General features: G+C 39.5%; 1 protein-coding gene across 2 annotated transcripts in view; it reads right to left on the bottom strand.

Annotated features, from left to right (window-relative positions):
* The window catches only part of LOC126419116 (vacuolar protein sorting-associated protein 53 homolog), a 169,111-nt gene that overhangs the window by 50,019 nt on the left and 100,328 nt on the right, over positions 1-18,764 (bottom strand). For both annotated transcript variants that reach the window (XM_050086213.1, XM_050086214.1), the window contains exons 9-11: positions 9,405-9,647; positions 3,707-3,868; positions 3,445-3,570 (exon numbers count right to left, since the gene is read on the bottom strand). In XM_050086213.1, coding sequence (XP_049942170.1) covers positions 3,445-3,570; positions 3,707-3,868; positions 9,405-9,647 — 531 coding nt within the window. The remainder of the gene's footprint in view (positions 1-3,444; positions 3,571-3,706; positions 3,869-9,404; positions 9,648-18,764) is intronic.

Below are 18,764 nucleotides of genomic sequence, written 5' to 3' on the forward strand. Positions count from 1 at the left end.
AAGATGGACCACAGTTTATGGCTAATGTCTTTGAAGAGTTTTGAACAGCTAATGGTAACATTCATCTTACCAGTGCTCCATTTCATCCTCAGTCAAAAGGAGAAGCTGAATAGTATTTGCATACATTCAAGCAACAAGTCACCGAATTACATACCTACCAACCGCAGGAGCAAGTGTTGCTCTGCCCCATTGCTGGCAGAGCTTCTGGTGCCATCGATGGTGCCATCGCATGCTGCTCCAGTTACTGCACCCACTGCAGCGCATGGCGCCTGCCACGCTTCGCAAGAATCACTTTGTGCCCAATGATTGTGTTCTTTTCAGAGTTTGTGGTTGTATCAGGCACAGGAAGAGAGGAACGACTCTTCGAAATTTGGGTGCTTGCATACATTTAATTAAAGGTTATGCTGGGTTGCTGTGCAGCCACCAGAACCAGATTTGTGCTTCTCAACTGCAAGATTCTACCACAGACTTTTTGTCTCCAGTTTCGCATCTTACAGGGATATTGCAGTCGGTGCGGCCGCCCCTGGGTGCCTGTCTGGCACCGCCTGTGGAACCGATGGAGCTGGACTCATTGCCTTCACCGCTACAGCAGCTGAACTTCCCAGCGCTTGTCCCAGCATCCACCGTAGACCGTGCGTTGTTGTGTCATCATCATCGCTACTGTAGTTGTCATCACTGCCCTCTCCATCACTGCTCAGGAAGAGGATGGGCATCTTTCTGGGAGTTCTCCGACTGATGTTCTTCTCAAAGTGCAAGACGGATGTCGGTGCATGGCCGGAGGTACAGCGTTGGTTACAGTTGGGACTCCCGGCCGGCTCCTCATGCCACCCAGCTTCCGCCCCCCCCCCCCCCCCCACCCGTCTCCCCGTTGACATAAGATGGTTCCCTACACCAAAGCGATGGATGCAACATTTTGGAGGGGAGGAATGTGCAGTCCTAAAGCATTGACTGCACACTGAGCAACGCAGTGCCACGAAGTGGCAACAAGAAAGTGCTGCCCCACGCACCAATGGAAAGAGTGGGCAGCGCCACATTTCCAAGGAAGTCAGAGCTCTGTATCCCATGTCAATGCTGATTTAATGTGCTGTCCATTGCTGTTTGGCCCCAGTGCGGTTGCAGTCTTCAAGAGCATGCAGTCTTCAAGAGCATCAGTACAGTAGTGAGTAACAGGAAGATGTTACCTAGCCTGTGTTCTGCGAGTAGTAATATTAGTTAAACTACTTGCAAGTAGGAGGCACAGGGGTCACTTCATAATGTTATGTTTATTTTCTTTTTCGAAATAAAGTACTGTATCATTTGAAAGTTTAATGTGCAGATCAATTTGTATTCCTGCAACCGGTCATTGCAGTTTCTCTTCTTCCTTCTGTATGTCGGTGCTGACTCCCACAGTAACTGACACAACACTTTCTAAATATCAAATGAGGTATTACATGTCATGCGTATTACTCAGTTGACTTTGTAGCTCCACTGATGCATGTTGCAAACGTCTGCTGCTAGAGGGCTATGAATTTTAGTGTGTAGCATAACGGTATGTAACATAACTCCATCAGTGTCTAAGAAACAGAGTGCTGTAATCGAGTTTGTAACTACAGAAAACTATGCCTCAAAATCAAATCCATAGAAGAATGAAAGCTGTGAGTGATGGTACTTTAATCAACATCAGTAATGTTTGGCATTGGGTTGTTCGTGCTTGTAATGAAGGGAAGGTTGGCACCAACCTCAACATGCGTGACAGAGCTTGGAGTGGATGACCACTAATGGCAATCGACGAGACTAATGGAATCAGGTTGATGAATTCATCAGAGAAAATTGTCAGATAACACAGACACAGCTCTTAGGTAAGTGTGGCATTTTACGAGAGCGTGTGCAGGTCATCACTGCAGAATTCCAGTACAGAAACCTGTGTGCATGCTGGATGTCCATTCCTATATGAAACAACGGAGATGGGACATCTGTCAACAATTTATTCTGGTTTTTGGTGTGAGGGTGATAGTTTCCTTAACAAGATTGTGACAGATGATGAAAGTTGGGTTCATGATTTTCAACCCAAAAATGAAGGAGCATCAATGGAGTTCCACCCCAATGAATCACTGATGCCAAATATGTTCAAGACCATGCCATCAGCAGGCAAAGTCATGCTCACAGTGTTCTGAGATGTTCAATGTATGGTGTATTTGGAATTCATGTCTACAGGCACCACTGTAAACTCTGCAAGGTACTGCGAGACCTTCATAAAACTGAAAGCACGAATTCGAAGAGTTTGTTTACACATGGAGCACCCTTTCCTTCAGCAGGACAATGTCAGACCACACAAAAGCACTGTGAAATACACAACAATCTGACATCTTAAGTTCACTATCATCGATCATCCCCCATACAGTCCTGAATAATCTCTATCCGATTTACATCTGTTTTCAAAGGTTAAATAACATCTTTGAGGTCTTCTTTTTGATAGTGATGAAATGGTGCAGGCAGAGGTGAGGTTGAGACTTTGTCAACAAAGTCAGAAATTCTACAGAGATGGCATCAACAAACTGGTTTCACGTTGGGAGAAATGTGTTCATTGCCTGAGTGATTACACTGAGAAATAAATATGTAGAAATAGAGAATCAAGTTGTAGAATGTTAGTAAAGTTCATTTTATTTAAAAATCTTTATGAATTTTTACATAAAACATTTGGAGGCATAGATATCTTTTTTAAATTTTGACCTGTAAGAGAATATTATGAAAAGTATAGTTGCTACTCACCATATAGCAGAGATGCTGAGTTGCAGATATGCACAACAAAAAGACTGACATAAAATAAACTTTTAGCCAACAAGGCCTTTGTCAAAAACAGACGACAGACACATGTACGTGCTCACACACACATAACTGTCATACGTGTGAGAGATGAGTGTGTATGTGTGTGTGTCATCTATTTTAGACAAAGGCCTTGTTGGCTGAAAGTTTATTTTGTGACAGTCTTTTTGTTGTGCCTATCTGCCACTCAGCATCTCCACTATATGGTGGGCAGCAACTATCCTTTTCATAATATTGTTACATTACATCCTGGATTTTCCATTGTTTGACCTGTAAGAGACATGCATGAATGAGAATAGAGTTACTTAACTTTATTTTCTGTAAATGCCATTTAATTTAATTTATTGTTTTAAGAATTGAACAGGCATGTAAGGGTTTCTGCCAGCAAGAACAATGCATGAAGTCTGAGGCTCTGCTATGTCTACAAGCAGGTTCATGGCATTCAATGTGTTAACTGAATTTCAATATTGTGCAACAGCTTCCATTGTAAATATGACAATTCTGGAATTAGTGCAGGTTCATTTGGATGTATCACAACTGAAACACAAACTAGAGAAAAACCACTTTTCTTATGATTCTGGTGAGCAGATGATTATACTTGCTACTAAATGAGACGTAATGCAGTGATCAGTTCTTCCTTACTTGTGAAATACATCCTGTTCCTGGGACAGATTAATCTTCTCAGCCAATCCAGGGTCAACTTTTTCTTTGAGCTTCTCTTCTAATTGCTGAGTTGTCTCCAGGCAATATTCTGCTGTTGTAAGTATACTGCAAAGTAGTTAAATTTTTGAAATGAAGTGTACATCATAGCTTTTAAAAGAGTAGTACAAATGTAATATGTTCATATACGTAACATACAGACTCGCACCAATAAAAATATTAACCTACTTGTGAACACACAAACCTGCAGACCCTTGCCTGTTCCTCTGGGGTGTATCTCGTTACTTCTCCTTCTTTCAGAAGGCTTTGGAAGTTTTGGATAAGTCCTGCAGTAGACAGCCCAGCTGATGATAGGTCTCTCAGGTCCCTCGTCAAGTTTGACATTCCTGATGATGGAGCAGCTAGCCTAAATGACAGACAAATTTTCTGATGACACATCCATGGGTTAAAAGGCGATAAAGTTGAAACTTCTAGGCAAATTAAAACTGTGTGCCAGACTGGGACTCAACCCTGGAACCTTTGTCTTAAATCAGTAAATGCTCTACCGTCTGAATATTCGTGCATGACTCATGACCCACCATTACAGATTTACTTCTAGCAGTACCTCTACTGCAGAATGAAAATCCATCCTAGTGATAAAGTTAATGATGATACTACATGTTCCTTGTTTTCCTCTCAATGCAAAATCACAAAAGATTGTTCTCTTAAAAAGAGAAGAAATAAGCAAAACCAACTGTTGTTACAACCACTGCAGTAGCAAAGGGCTAAAAAAATCATTATTAAGGCTACAAGATCAATAAAATTACAATTACAGGGAAAAAAGAGCTGGCCCACAATTAATTCCTACCACATAATACATAACTTCATCAAAAGAAGCAAACTCTTTGCCTTTACAAATGTCTGCTTATGTCTGTGTATGTGCAGATGGATATATATGTGTGTGTGTGTGTGTGTGTGTGTGTGTGTGTGTGTGCGCGCGCGTGTGCGCGTGTGCGAGTGTATACCTGTCCTTTTTTCCCCCTAAGGTAAGTCTTTCCGTTCCCGGGATTGGAACGACTCCTTACCCTCTCCCTTAAAACCCACATCCTTTCGTCTTTCCCTCTACTTCCCTCTTTCCTGATGAAGCAACCGTTGGTTGCGAAAGCTTGAATTTTGTGTGTTTGTTTGTGTGTCTATCGACCTGCCAGCGCTTTTGTTTGGTAAGTCACATCATCTTTGTTTTTGTATTATGATTTTTTATACATAGACCAATAATCAAGCAAAATCAAGTTATTTTGACTAGCTACTGGCCAAAAGCAGTTCTCATACCATAGCTGTAGTTCTCTTATGACCATTTTCCAACTCTTGGTTAATGTGAAATAAATATTCCCTACTGCCCTAACAAGATCACACACCCAAGAAAGAATTGTAGGTGGCAGCGCACCTCCACCTTCTTGCAGAACAATAAATAACTCTACAGTCCATTTACCAACCATATTAACAGTTGGCACAATTGTATATGAATGTGTAAGGCACTGATATTAGTTGATTTTCATGTAACTCTCTTGGTGCCTTTAATTTCCAGGGTTCATTTCATATGCATTTACTTTTCAGTTGAAAACAAATATCATACTGAATGATGGGATAACTTTGTTTATCTTATCTACAAATTTTCAGGTTGTTCTGCAGTTTTCTGTGCTTCATCAAGTTGACAATTTATTTGAAATTTCTTTATCTTATGTCTTTCAATTTTGTAACTGTTTGAAGTTGTGCACCCATCCACTGATTCCTTTGAAATCACTGTGATCTGTCACATGCAGTTTGATGAGCATAATGTAATAGGTCACTATCATGCACATCCTGTAAATTGTATCACGTATCCTTGAAACTCACAAACACCAGTTTTTATACCAAATACACCTTGCTTTCTCTTGAGTAGCCATAGTTTTTCTTATGCATTACCTGGTCATATTGCTGCGGACTTATTCAAAATCTGTTCTTTCTTTCTTTCTTTTTTTTGTTTCTCCTGTGGGTACATAATTGTGTTTAGCACCCACTCCTTGGACAATAATTGTCCTTTAATACATTGCACTAGAGATGGGACTTGTGGCTCGCTGTCCGACAAGCATGCTGAACTACATGGCTAGACACCTGTTTCAATATAACTTTCACTTGTTAAGCATGTATCATCATCAATGTACTTCTCATGTACATTATCTGCACAGTTTGAGCGTATATGACACCACACATTCCACTGACTCATCTTGCAGAAATGATAATATCTCATCTGCCATTTCTTTCTCACTCTGCAAAATTCCTTGGGTTCCTTTCTGACAAAATGTCAACTTTGATAACTTCTGTTGCAGATATACTGCAATGTTTTCTTTGTCTATTGTTGCAATTGCTCTGCTTTGTATCAACACAACTAGCTCTATTGTGAGTTACTTGTCGATTAAGCAGTTCAACTATGTTCTGTGGGCACCACTGAATACTTCCCTGTTGCCATTAGCAGCCAATAATGTGGTCGCATGGTAGACAATAAGTGGAGTGTTGCATGCCATAAAAGTCACTGGCCTTTTGCGACCTCACACTCAAGGGCTTCCTTGAAAGACTCAGTTGCAAAACCAGCTTACAATCTTTATGTGAAGAAACTAATAATGAAATTAAATCTGCATTAGGTAATTCACAGCTAACTCAATCTAAAACACTATACTTTAATCTCATCCACACACGGTTCAGAAGGTGCATTGAGTTACACATTCAGGAAAATGAGCACCTGTTTAAGCACTACACTTAAATGGACACACGGCCTTCGCAGCTTTCAATTATGTGCAGCACATTGTATCCACTCCTAAAACTCTGAAAATTTTTAGCTCTATAACTAAAACTGATGGAAATTTGATGTAAATTGTTTGTACACAGTTGGTTTAAACACTGCGTGTTTCAAAATTAATATCAGGTTTTTAAGACTTCCTGGCATTTATTACATTCAACTTACAATTATAAATAACACATCAAATTAAAGAACAACTCAATCAATACTGTTTGTATACCTGTGCACACGTGCATGCACTGTTTCCTGTGTCTTCTGTTAGAAAGCGCTAGTTGCAATGATGGCAACGAGGGAACAGAACGCTTCTTGTGTTTTGAAGTTTGCTGAATCTATTGTTACAGTGCAACATGCATTCTGTTTAAGTTCCACTGTAATCCTCCAAATGATAACTGCACCCACAGACGGTATCATCAGTTTGAAGAAACCAGCTGTCTTTGCAGAGGGAAGAGTATGGGCCAACAAAAAATGACTGAAGAATGTGTTCCATGATTCAGGGAGTCTTTTATGCAAATCCCCCCCCCCCCCCCCAAAAAAATCAATTTGGATGGTTAGACATAAATTAGAAATTTCTGTGACATCTGCATGGACACTTTTAAGGAAATGCTTACAACTGCGTCCTTATCATTTGCAGTCATTACAAGTTCTAAAGTCTACAGACTATGGCTTACATCCCATGTCTGCAAGTGAAATGTTGGTGCATAACAAAGATTTTCTGGATCGTGTCATCTTCAGTGATGAATTGACATTTCACTTAAGCGGAAATGTGAACACACAAATGTTTGCATGTTGGGATCTGCAAATCCCCATGAGATGGTACTGCTGCAACAAGACTCCCCTAAATTGAATGTTTTTTGTTCCGTATCCCAGCAGAAAGTTCATGGTCCTTTCTTTTTCAGTGAAGCTCTTTCCTCAATTGGAAGAAGCTGAACCACAGAACTTTATCTGACAGCAAGATTGCGTGCTGTCTCACTGGCATAACTCAGTATGCGATTGGTTAAAAGACGGTGCGCCCAATCATTGGATTAGCCGCTAGGGGCTGGATGACAGAGCTTGCTTCACATGGCCTACACTTTCACCTGATCTGATGCCATGCGATTTTAACCTTTGGTTGTTCATAAATTATCATGTGTATGTGCCTCCTATACCAGCTGATCTAACTGACCTAAGATATAGGCCTGAAGCAGTTGTTGCAAGAACTACTCAAGACATATTGATCAATTTGTTGGAAGAACATGCACATTGACTCAATGTGCTGCAGGAAACTCAGTGCACTGGCATAAAAATCTTGTAATCACAAAAGGCACTGATTTTATCCTCATAGGTTGTAAACTTTTTCCTTTTGTGTGAATTCTGTGTTTATTATCAAATGGAATTTTAAGTTAACAGATATTGAGTCAGTCATAACTTTTAAATGAAATGAAGATTTTTATATGTTTAATTACTAATCACATGAAAATATGTGATAAATTAAAATTAATACAAAAACCTGTATACACAACACCTGTAAGAAAAACTGTGAGAATTGCTCTTTCATTTGATGTATTATTTATAACTGTATGATACAAAAGAATAATATCTAATTTTTTTAAAAAAATTATAGTTTATTGCTGTAACTATCTGTAAAATAATTAAATCATAACTGTAGAAAGGGTACTGTTTGTAATGTTTAACTATCCCAAAAGAATATGCCTTTCTCTTACTGTTCTGCATGTTACAGGGAAAAACATCTTACATGAAACACCCTGCATGTAGTATTTGCATTTGACATCTGATTAACACTGACTTTTGTTTTAACTTTCAATTATTCTAGAGACTGAGGAAAAAGCCCTTGCGTATTTTCTCATACCTCAATAGAAGACATGAGCTTTTAAACTTCAGGTAGTTGCAGAACCTAGTCATCTAACAAGAGGAACTCACAAACTGGCCCTACAAGATTTTCTTCATACCTGCAAATTTGAAGATCATCATCTGGACATCAACCTTGTGATTGTGAAGTTGCAAGTCACATTCTTGCAATAAGTAATTTTTTGTTTAATTTGAGTTTTCTGTTAGTTATAAAATGTAAATGTTAAGTAATGAATATTAAATCACATTTCTTAAGTAAAATTAATATATAAATTTTTTAATTAGTAATTAAATTAAATTAAATTGAAACAGATGTATGAAATGCCTTATTGTTCAATGAAAAAATATATCTATCAATAATACCATTCAATTTCTAGAAACAAAAAAAGTTTTACATTGATGTTTTCACATTTTTGTATTAATTTTATCACGTATTTTCATGTGATTAGTAATTAAACATATAAAAATCTTCATTTCATTAAAAAGTAATGACTGACTAAATATCTGTTAACTTAAAATTCCATTTGATAATAAATACAGAATTCAGACAAAAGGAAAAAGTTTACAACCTATGAGGATAAAATCAGTGCCTTTTGTGATTACAAGATTTTTATGCTAGTGCACTGAGTTTCCTGCAGCTCTTTTACAACATTCAATATGTTTTGTTTTGCACTTAACAGTGCACAGACAACGTCATGTCTTCAGGTCCTACGTATAAAGAAAATCGAAGAGAGCCGACCACTGAGGACCCCTTGTTAGTAGGTTTACTTTTAACATGAGAGCTTGAAGATCTGACACAGTTGCAACTCTTTGGGTGAACTCTGAATATGTCCGTGTATAGTCCCTCATACTTACTATGTAACTGCTTCACCAATGTGTGCTCTCTACTCAAATGTTGCATAGCATGTAGTGGGCACATGAAATTTATATTACATAGATGTATCCCTGTAACTGCTCCCTTGTGAACTGAATAAAATATAGGGGAAAGGGGGCAGAATAAACATTATTTGTTTCACATGAAGATATAAATAATATCTGAGAAAAGCAAATTTTAAAATATGAATCACATAAAAGGATAATTAGATAACTGTTTTCAGGTTTTTAGTGCAATAGCATCTCTGCCATAAAAACGATGTGATGTGACAACAAAAGAAAATGAAAAATAACTAATTTATATTACAGCCCAGTAAAAATTTTATAACGAGCTAGTATATATGATATGAACAATTCAGCCAATGCAGACAAACTCATGACAAGTTACACACACAGAGTTATAAATACATACTTTGGAAGGTTGTTCTGTAACAGCTTTACTGCATATTCTCGTAGATACTTCTGAAAAGTGGCTGTGAGTCCTAGCATGGCCTCTCCAGTACTGAGTTGTGTGCACTGTACCATGCACTTTTTGTAGAAGACAAACAAATCAGCACACGATGACATCACAGCATTTCCGGTGCCATCATTTATCCCATCAGACTGTTGCTCCTTTGTTTCTTGAATGAACCTCTCAATAAGTTCAGCCAAATTCCTGTGATATCAAGTTGGACAAACCATTATATATCACCTTATTTAATGTATTCAATAAATTAAATTTTAGAAATAATTCAAAAGCCAAGATCGCTTAAATACTACTACAATGATTTTATATCAGCTGGTCTGCCTCGTGTATCATTATATCGAAATGGTTTATAAATGTTAACCTACATTCAGATCTGATGGTGGCACCTTTAGTGTGTTGAAACCGGTTATCCAGTAAACAGTATTTAAGGGATCTTGGCTTTTGAATTATTTCTACAACAGTGTGATTGCCCCACTATGCACTGTGTGTTCACCGCAAAATTAAATTTTTATGCTAAATGAAATGTCCTCTCAGTCATAAATTATCAAACCTATTGCTTTTTAGAAGCTGCACACACATATATAAGATTGCTCTTGAATGTAGAATCAAACAATAGTGTGAATAGAATGAACAGTCTATTCTGTGACAAATATTACGTAATAATACTAATGCTAGAATAAGCAATAAGTGAGGCTAATGATTTGCTGAACAGAAAATCAGGTAAATGTACAGCATAAAAATGAGATAATAGGATTATTTGGAAAGCTAAACACCACATTGCTGAATTAGTAAAGGCAAAATACTGGATGAGTCAAAAAGGATTTTACAACTTTTCAATGATATAGAAATTTATTGAGATAATTTACAGAATCGGTAGAGGTGTCACTTTGTACAACTTCAAGTTTCACATAAAAATGTCAAGTGTAATTTTGGTTCAATGTGACTACCAATCCTGATGTGGCAAATATCTCACCGGTAATCAATTTCTTCCCACACTTGTTGCAGCAAATTATGTGGAACTTGTGCAACAACAGCATAGATATGATTTTTGAAGCCAGCTAAACTGTTTGTTAAGGAAGGAATATACACAAGGTCTTTAATGAAATCACAGAGAAATAAATCCAGTGCTGTCAAGTCTGAGGAGCGTTGTGGCCACGTGACTGGTCCTTCATGGCCAATCCACCAATCTGGTGTAAAACACCTATGCAGTACTCGCCAGTCTTTTACAGAATACCTGTCTTGCAGGACACAAGTCACATTGGTTTTTTTGGACTGTGGACAAAGCACTCCCTAACCTGTTTGACATAATTATCAACACATGGCTGACGTGGTGATTTATCATTTTGCAGTGAACAACAAACCATCTCAACAAAGGTCTTGTACCAAGAGTGAACTGTAGGCCTGCTTAGAGGTTGCTTAGCGTATTCAATGCAAAATGTATGCTCACAAGTTGTTGCAGAATTCATTAAAGTAGCCATGTGCTCCTGGTGGGGAAATGGGGTATCGTCACATAAAGTAATGGGGGATCATTGTCAAATTGTTTTGAATAATGAATAAATGATATTCAATGAAGAACATCTAGGCCATTCTGTAATTACAAAAATCTAAGAGATTGTCAGAGAGGTTAAAAAGGGGACTGTAAGAAGAAAGGAATGGTTTTTCTGTGAAAAATTGTCAGGAAAAATTTGAAAAGCCGTATTTCATATACAAATTACAGCCATAACTGCACATTTTGTATGAGCCCATTAGATCAAAATGACAGGGATTAGGCTGAGTACAGAAACATACACACAATCATTTTTTTGAGCTCTATATGCAAACAGAAAGCACTAAGATAACTCAGTATGAAGTATCTTCCGCAACGTATTGTACAGTGGCTTAGGAGCAAGAGGTTGTTCCACATCTTCACAGACAGGTCTAAGCACACGATAGAGAAACCTAAACTGAATATTTTGAGATAAGGAACTAACAGTTGGAATTGAATGTTTCAGCTGATAGAATATCTTGAATGAGTGAAGCATGTCAGGTACATGTATTTAAACATATCATGTTTCACAATTAACATCTGTCTGACAAACCAATGTTCATGATACCTTGAAAAACAGTACATAGTCATCTGCGAAATGTTCACTGTTTGCTGTTATGACAAGTTGTCAAAGATGGAGCATTGTAATCTGTAGCTGCCTATAGAAATTGCATACATATATCCACACCATATGCTTGTTGTTGTTGTGGTCTTCAGTCCTGAGACTGGTTTGATGCAGCTCTCCATGCTACTCCATCCTGTGCAAGCTTTTTCATCTCCCAGTACCTACTGCAACCTACATCCTTCTGAATCTGCTTAGTGTATTCATCTCTTGGTCTCCCTCTACGATTTTTACCCTCCACGCTGCCCTCCAATACTAAATTGGTGATCCCTTGATGCCTCAGAACATGTCCTACCAACCGATCCCTTCTTCTGGTCAAGTTGTGCCACAAACTTCTCTTTTCCCCAATCCCATTCAATACTTCCTCATTAGTTATGTGATCTACCCATCTAATCTTCAGCATTCTTCTATAGCACCACATTTCAAAAGCTTCTATTCTCTTCTTGTCCAAACTATTTATCGTCCATGTTTCACTTCCATACATGGCTACACTCCATACAAATACTTTCAGAAATGACTTCCTGACACTTAAATCAATACTGGATGTTAACAAATTTCTCTTCTTCAGAAACGCTTTCCTTGCCATTGCCAGCCTACATTTTATATCCTCTCTACTTCGACCATCATCAGTTATTTTGCTCCCCAAATAGCAAAACTCCTTTACTACTTTAAGTGCCTCATTTCCTAATCTAATTCCCTCAGCATCACCCGACTTAATTAGACTACATTCCATTATCCTTGTTTTGCTTTTGTTGATGTTCATCTTATATCCTCCTTTCAAGACACTGTCCATTCCATTCAACTGCTCTTCCCAGCCCTTTGCTGTCTCTGACAGAATTACAATGTCATCGGCGAACCTCAAAGTTTTTATTTCTTCTCCATGAATTTTAATACCTACTCCGAATTTTTCTTTTGTTTCCTTTACTGCTTGCTCAATATACAGATTGAACAACATCGGGGAGAGGCTACAACCCTGTCTTACTCCCTTCCCAACCACTGCTTCCCTTTCATGTCCCTCGACTCTTATAACTGCCATCTGGTTTCTGTACAAATTGTAAATAGCCTTTCGCTCCCTGTATTTTACCCCTGCCACCTTTAGAATTTGAAAGAGAGTATTCCAGTCAACATTGTCAAAAGCTTTCTCTAAGTCTACAAATGCTAGAAACGTAGGTTTGCCTTTCCTTAATCTTTCTTCTAAGATAAGTCGTAAGGTCAGTATTGCCTCACGTGTTCCAGTGTTTCTACGGAATCCAAACTGATCTTCCCCGAGGTTGGCTTCTACTAGTTTTTCCATTTGTCTGTAAAGAATTCGTGTTAGTATTTTGCAGCTGTGACTTATTAAGCTGATAGTTCGGTAATTTTCACATCTGTCAACACCTGCTTTCTTTGGGATTGGAATTATTATATTCTTCTTGAAGTCTGAGGGTATTTCACCTGTTTCATACATCTTGCTCACCAAATGGTAGAGTTTTGTCAGGACTGGCTCTCCCACGGCCGTCAGTAGTTCCAATGGAATATTGTCTACTCCGGGGGCCTTGTTTCGACTCAGGTCTTTCAGTGCTCTGTCAAACTCTTCACGCAGTATCGTATCTCCCATTTCATCTTCATCTACATCCTCTTCCATTTCCATAATATTGTCCTCAAGTACATCGCCCTTGTATAGACCCTCTATATACTCCTTCCACCTTTCTGCTTTCCCTTCTTTGCTTAGAACTGGGTTTCCATCTGAGCTCTTGATATTCATACAAGTCGTTCTCTATATGCTCTATGTGCTTAAGCCAATATAAAATTCAACTAGTGAACTTCTTATCATGGAGTTCTGTAAAAGAGAGGACCCAAAAATAAACAGAATTTCTTCAAAAAAGCATGTACCTTTCCTTTCAAATACAACTTTAACCTTCTGCAAAGTACTCTCCATAAGCTCTAACCCACTTGTCCAAACATTCATTCTTCTTTGATACTTGCTAACACCATTGCGACATGTGTTTCACATTGTCCACATCAGCAAAATGCATTCCTTTCAAGTTCACATCCCAGGGAACAAAAAGAAGTATAAGTGAGTTATAACAGGCAAATAGGGGAGGTGTGTCAAATCTTCATTGAGGCCAAAAACTGGCATACACTGAGAAGCACATGTGTGGGAACACTGTGATGATGCAGGAACCACTAGCCAGAATTCCGCACAGCCAAATATTTTCACACCAAACTTCTATGCAGTCTTCTCATAACCACCAAATATAATTGTTGGTTTGCTTTCTGCTTTTGAGGCATGAATTCTAAATGTATGGTCCATACGGAGTCAGAACATGGATCAGCATCGTCTTCATATTTGATTTTACTTAATAAAAATTTTTGGGTGAAGTGAGCTAGGTAACTTTCATAGACATGACTGTTGTCTACTTTCTGGATCACATCTGTAGCACCATTACAAATTGTCTGTGATAGTTTCGTTGAAAAAATTAGATTTTCTTTGAATGGGTCATGACAGACTTCAAACTACTGGTGTTTTGCTGCATGAAATAATACTCATTGGCAAAGTGGTGGGTTCTTAGATTTACCTCTGGAGGAGGCCGAATGGGTACTATTACAGATACAACATATTAGATCACTTTATTATAACTTGAACAAGATGAAATAGTTAATTTCAAAATAATCCATGGCTACAGGAATGTTATGTATATTTTCAATTATTTATAAAATTATTTAGTTGGATAAATAAAAAATCTATTCACCAAGCAGCGGCAGAACACACACATATAAGCCTGTTGTGACTCGCAAGCTTTTGGAGCCAGTGGCGCATTCTGCAGGCAGAAGGGTTGAGGGGGAAGGAAGTAGGGTGAAAGAAAAAGACTGGAGAGGTCTACGAAAAGCGGTAGATTTTTCAGGAAAGTCATCCAGAACCACGGGTCAGGGGAGACGTACCATACGGGATGAGAGGACTACATCGGACGAGATATGAAAACCTGAGAACTTAAAGGTGGAAGACAGGGTAATGTGCACGACAGAGATGAAAACTAAAACATCTTGCATGAGTTAATAAGAGTGAAAATCTGTGTGCATTGTACATAACAGAGGTGGGAGGGGTGGTGAAAAATATACAGAAAAGACAATGATAGATATAGAAAACTAAAACCGAGAGAAGCAAAGAGTAGTTACAGTGAAGAAAAGCTGAGACGGAATAAATTAACGTAAATTTAGGCCAGGTGGGTGGCAAGAACCAAGGACATGTTGTAGTGTTAGTTTGCGTCTGCAGAGATCGGAGACACTGATGTCACGAATGTCATGTTGTAGAGCATGCTCTGCAACAGGATATTGCAAGTTGCCAGTATATACCCTCTGCCTACGCCCATTCATCCTAATTGATAATTTGTTGGTAGTCATACCAATGTAGAAGGCTGAACAGTGTTTACATAATAGCTGGTATATGATGTGTCGTTTCGCAGGTGGCTCTCCCATTGATAGTATATATTTTACCAGTTACAGGGCTATTATAGGTGATGGTAGGAGGGTGCATAGGGCAAGTCTTGCAGTGGGGACAATCACAGGGGTAGGAAGATGTTTGCAGAAGGAGCACAACGTCTGAAAAAAATATTGTGGAGATTGGGTGGGCGGCAGAAAGCTATTCTAGATGTGGTGGGCAAAATTTCAGACAGAATGGGTCTCATTTCAGGCATGATTTTAGGAAGTCATGACCCTGTCAAAGCAGCTGATTAACACATTCCAGACCAGGATAATACTGACTCATTAATGGTGTGCTCTGAAGCTGTTTCATGGAAGGATCAGCAGTACCAGGATTGGATGTGATGGCCAGGGAAATCTGCTTTTTAACAAGACTGGTGGCACAATTACATGCAGTGAAAGCTGAGGTGAGAATGGTGGTGTATTGCTGTAAAGAGTCTGCATCCAGACAAATAAGTTTGCCTAGGATGCCAAAGCTGTATGAAAGGTAAAGTTTGACATGGAAAGGATGGCAACTGTCAAAATGTAAGTACTGTTATTTGTTGGTAGGTTTAATGTGGACAGAAGTGTGTAGCTGCCCTTCGGTGAGGATGAGGTCAACATCAAGGAAAATGGCATGGGATTCAGAATAGGGCCATGTGAAATTTAATTGGGAGAAGGTATTCAAGATTCCAGAAATTTTAGCAGGTCAGCCTCAACATGAGTCTATATGGTAAAGATGTCATCAATGTATCTAAACCAAACCAGGGGCTGAAGACTTATGGATCCCCGGAAAGCTCCCTCCAAGTGACTCATGAAAAGGTTGGCATAGGAAGGAGCCATGCTGGTTCCCATAGCCATACCCTTAATCTGTTTGTGTGTCTGCCCCTCAAAGGTGGAGTAGTTGTTGGTACGTATAAAGTTGATTAAGATGAGTAGGAAGGATGTCATAGGCTTGGAATCAGGTAGGTGCTGACTGAGGAAATGTTCACCACCACACAGACCATGTACGTGCACGATGTTGGTATAGAGGGAGGTGGCATCAGTGGTTGACATGGAAGGTGTGTAGAGGGAGTGGATTGGTCATGGATTTCAGATTATCTAGGAAGTGGTTGATATCTTTAATGTAGGAGGGGAGTCTTTGTACTATAGGTTACAGGTGTCGATATACTAAGGCAGATATACATTCAGTGGGTGCTTTGAAGCCAGTAACTATAGGATGGCCAGAATGATTTGGTTTGTGGATCTTGGGAAGAAGGTAAAAGGTGGGGGCGTGTGGTTTGGGTGGGGTGAGAAGTTCTATGGATTGAGGTGTTAGTCCTTGTGAGGGACCTGAGGTTTTAAGGAGGGGCTGCAAGTCAGTTTGAATCACAAGGATGGGATCTTGATGGCAGACACTGTACATAGAGGCGTCAGACAATTGGCATGGACCTTCATTAACATACTCCTTTCAGTCAAGTACAACAATGGTAGATCCTTTGTCTGCTGGGAGAATAATGATGGAGTCATCAGCTTTTAGGGAACATAGAGCCTGGAGTTCTGCTGGGGACTGGTTAGGGTCATGTTGTAGGGACCTGAGGAAGAGTTGTGAAGCAATGCTGGATGTGAGGAATTCTTGGAAGACTTGTAAAGGATGAGTTTGAGGTAGCAGTGGAGGACCAAGTTGGACTTTCAGGTTTGCTGTTGGAAAGGTTTTGGGGTTGGGTTGCAAACTGATATTTCCAATGAATATTATGCATGAAGGAAAGGAGGTCCTTCACCAAAGCTGCACGATCAAATGCAGGTTTAGGGCTGAAAGTGAGGCCCTTAGATAATTCAGGAGGGGAGAGTGCTTTCGATGAGAGGTTAAGGACACTGTACTGTTGTGATTGGTTCTTGGGATCCAACCCAAAGAACTTTCCAACAGCAAACCTAACACTGAACCCTGCCTTGAATAGCTCAGCCCACGATCGCAACTTGGCCCACCACCGTTACCTCAATATCATTCCTTACAAGCCTTCAAAGAATTCTTCACATCCAGCATTGCTTCACAACCCTTCCTCAGGTCCCTACAACATGATACTAGATTGTCCTCTGCCGAACTTCAGGCTCTATGATCCCTAAAAGCTGATGACTCCATCATTATCTTCCCAGCAGACAAAGGATCTACCACTGTAGTACTTGACTCACAAGGACTAACACCTCAATCCATAGGACTTCTCACCTCACCCAAACATGCATCCTCATTTTTTACCTTCTTCCTAAGATCCACAAACCCAATCATCCTGGCCGTCCTTGAAGACTCAGTATTATCCTGGTCTGAAATGTGTTAATCAGCTGCTTTGACAGGGTCATGACTTCCTAAAATCATGCCTGAAATGAGACCCATTCTGTCTGAAATTTTACCCACCACATCTAGAATAGCTTTCTGCCACCCACCCAATCTCCACAATATTTTTTTCAGACTTTGTGCTCCTTCTGCAAACATCTCCCTACCCCTGTGATTGTCCCCACTGCAAGACTTGCCCTATGCACCCTCCTAACATCACCTATAATAGCCCTGTAACTGGTAAAACATATACTATCAATGGGAGAGCCACCTGCGAAACGACACATCATATACCAGGTATTATGTAAACACTGTTCAGCCTTCTACATTGGTATGACTACCAACAAATTATCAATTAGGATGAATGGGCGTAGGCAGAGAGTATATACTGGCAACTTGCAATATCCTGTTGCAGAGCATGCTCTACAACATGACATTCGTGACCTCAGCGCCTGTTTTACCACACGTCCATCTGGATTTTACCCCCAGACATCAGTGTCTCAGATCTCTGCAGACGCAAACTAACACTACAACATGTCCTTGGTTCTTGCCACCCACCTGGCCTAAATTTACGTTAATTTATACCGTCTCAGCTTTTCTTCACTGTAACTACTCTTTGCTTCTCTCGGTTTTAGTTTTCTATATCTATCATTGTCTTTCCTGTATATTTTTCACCACCCCTCCCACCTATGTTATGTACAATGCACACAGCTTTTCACTCTTATTAACTCACGCAAGATGTTTTAGTTTTCATCTCTGTCGTGCACATTACCCTGTCTTCCACCTTTAAGCTCTCAGGTTTTCATATCTCGTCCGATGTAGTCCTCTCATCCCATACGGTACGTCTCCCCTGACCCGTGGTTCTGGATGACTTTCCTGAAAAATCTACCGCTTTTCCTAGACCTCTCCAGTCTTTTTCTTTCACCCTACTTCCTTCCCCCTCAACCCTTCTGCCTGCAGAATGCGCCACTGGCTCCAAAAGCTTGCGAGTCACAACAGGCTTATATGTGTGTGTTCTGCCGCTGCTTGGTGAGGAGATTTTTTAACTATCCAACTAAATGACTATAAAATTTGCTGCATAGTTCTAATACTACTCTCACATTGCTGGCTGTAATAAGATGATGCTATCGTCTGCAGTGATGATTGCAGAGTGGGTTGAGTGCCACTCCACTACATCTACATGATTACTCTGCAGTGCACACTTAAGTGTCTGGCAGAAGGTTCATCGAACCATTTTCATACTACTTCTCTACCATTTCACTCTTGAATGGCGAGTGGGAAAAAGGAACACCTAAATCTTTCTGTTCAAGCTCTGATTTCTCTTATTTTATTATGATGATCATTTCTCCCTACATAGGTGGGTGTCAACAAAATATTTTCGCATTTGGAAGAGAAAGTTGATAATTTAAATTT

The sequence above is a fragment of the Schistocerca serialis genome, chromosome 9 (genome assembly GCF_023864345.2).
Source record: "Schistocerca serialis cubense isolate TAMUIC-IGC-003099 chromosome 9, iqSchSeri2.2, whole genome shotgun sequence".
In the NCBI taxonomy this organism is placed as follows: domain Eukaryota; kingdom Metazoa; phylum Arthropoda; class Insecta; order Orthoptera; family Acrididae; genus Schistocerca; species Schistocerca serialis.